Raw genomic sequence first — 1,157 nt, forward strand, 5'->3', positions numbered from 1 at the left:
TATATATATATATATATATATATATATATATATATATATATATATATATATATACATATATGCAAACATACATAGCTTGTTAAAGGTGATAGAAACTTTCTTGACGTCAAACTTGTGTGGAATGCCGTCGTGTCATTGCCCATGTTTTTCTGTCATCTGCAGAGCGTTGCCAGGACTCGACCTTCCTGTCATGTTCTAGCTCGACAATATGAATATTTTGAAATTTTATATTGGAAAGGCATTCAAACAAAATATGAATAAGAACTGAGAGTACGTCCGTGGAGTAGTGACCTAATCGTGACAGTTGTCTTTGGTGACATTACCGGCATTACTAATAGTCCCATTCGCGCTGGTATTGCTTCCCTAAAGAAAATAATTTCTTTACTGCATCTGATTCGCAACAAGATTCAGCAGGTGTGGAATTTGAATGAATTTTTTCAGGAATTGGTTCTCATCTGATATAAAAATATTACCTTAATTGATATTTCATAGTATTCATTTGTTGTTAACGTCACTCATTTTAATTGCTCATGGACTTATGGTCCTGTTTTTTCACGGAATATTATGAGTTAGAGGAGACGTCAACATAGAGATCGCAAAATAGTAGACTTTTGTTTCTGTATCAGTATCTTGCTTTACTCCAAACATAAGAAACTTTTGTTTGGAATTATTTAATAAGCTGAAACAGTCTCTTTATGCAGGAATCAGAATACAGACGCTTCAAAAGTGAAGGTTCATCGGCTGGAGTTTGCTCCTTACCGGCACCCGAAATGGACGTAACTATTGATGACTTGTCGCCAATCGCCGATCCCCGTTCATCATCACCCAGTCGTCTCAGTTTATTCCAGGTAACATATAACTCCTTTTTTGAAATGAGTATTGTAAGCAAAAATGAGTACCTGTAAAAGAAGCATAACTAGATGGTGGAAACCGGGTCATAAATATTATTGTCAACGTTGCAGGATACAGTAACCAATGGACCATTGACAAAGCATTCACATACAGAACAGGTGATGATGATGCACACATTAAAGACCAAGTTATCAAAATATCAAAATTTCATCGATAAAGCATTTGAACATATTGCTCAAGGCAGCGATGAACAGATCATTGAGGTTTCCTTTATCATTTTTGGATCCAAAATTCTATTACTTTTT

The 1,157-nt window shown here is 35.1% G+C and overlaps 1 protein-coding gene across 1 annotated transcript; it reads left to right on the forward strand.

Moving 5' to 3' along the window:
• Nucleotides 1–695: 695 nt before the first annotated feature.
• Nucleotides 696–1,115, forward strand: LOAG_15862 (hypothetical protein; the record flags this gene model as incomplete). The annotated part of the gene is made up of 2 exons (XM_003151349.1): nt 696–848; nt 963–1,115. Coding segments are annotated over 2 exons (306 nt in total), but the record flags the coding sequence as incomplete, so codon positions are not given.
• Nucleotides 1,116–1,157: the final 42 nt, after the last annotated feature.

This window comes from Loa loa (genome assembly GCF_000183805.2).
Source record: "Loa loa unplaced genomic scaffold supercont3.2970, whole genome shotgun sequence".
NCBI classification, from domain to species: domain Eukaryota; kingdom Metazoa; phylum Nematoda; class Chromadorea; order Rhabditida; family Onchocercidae; genus Loa; species Loa loa.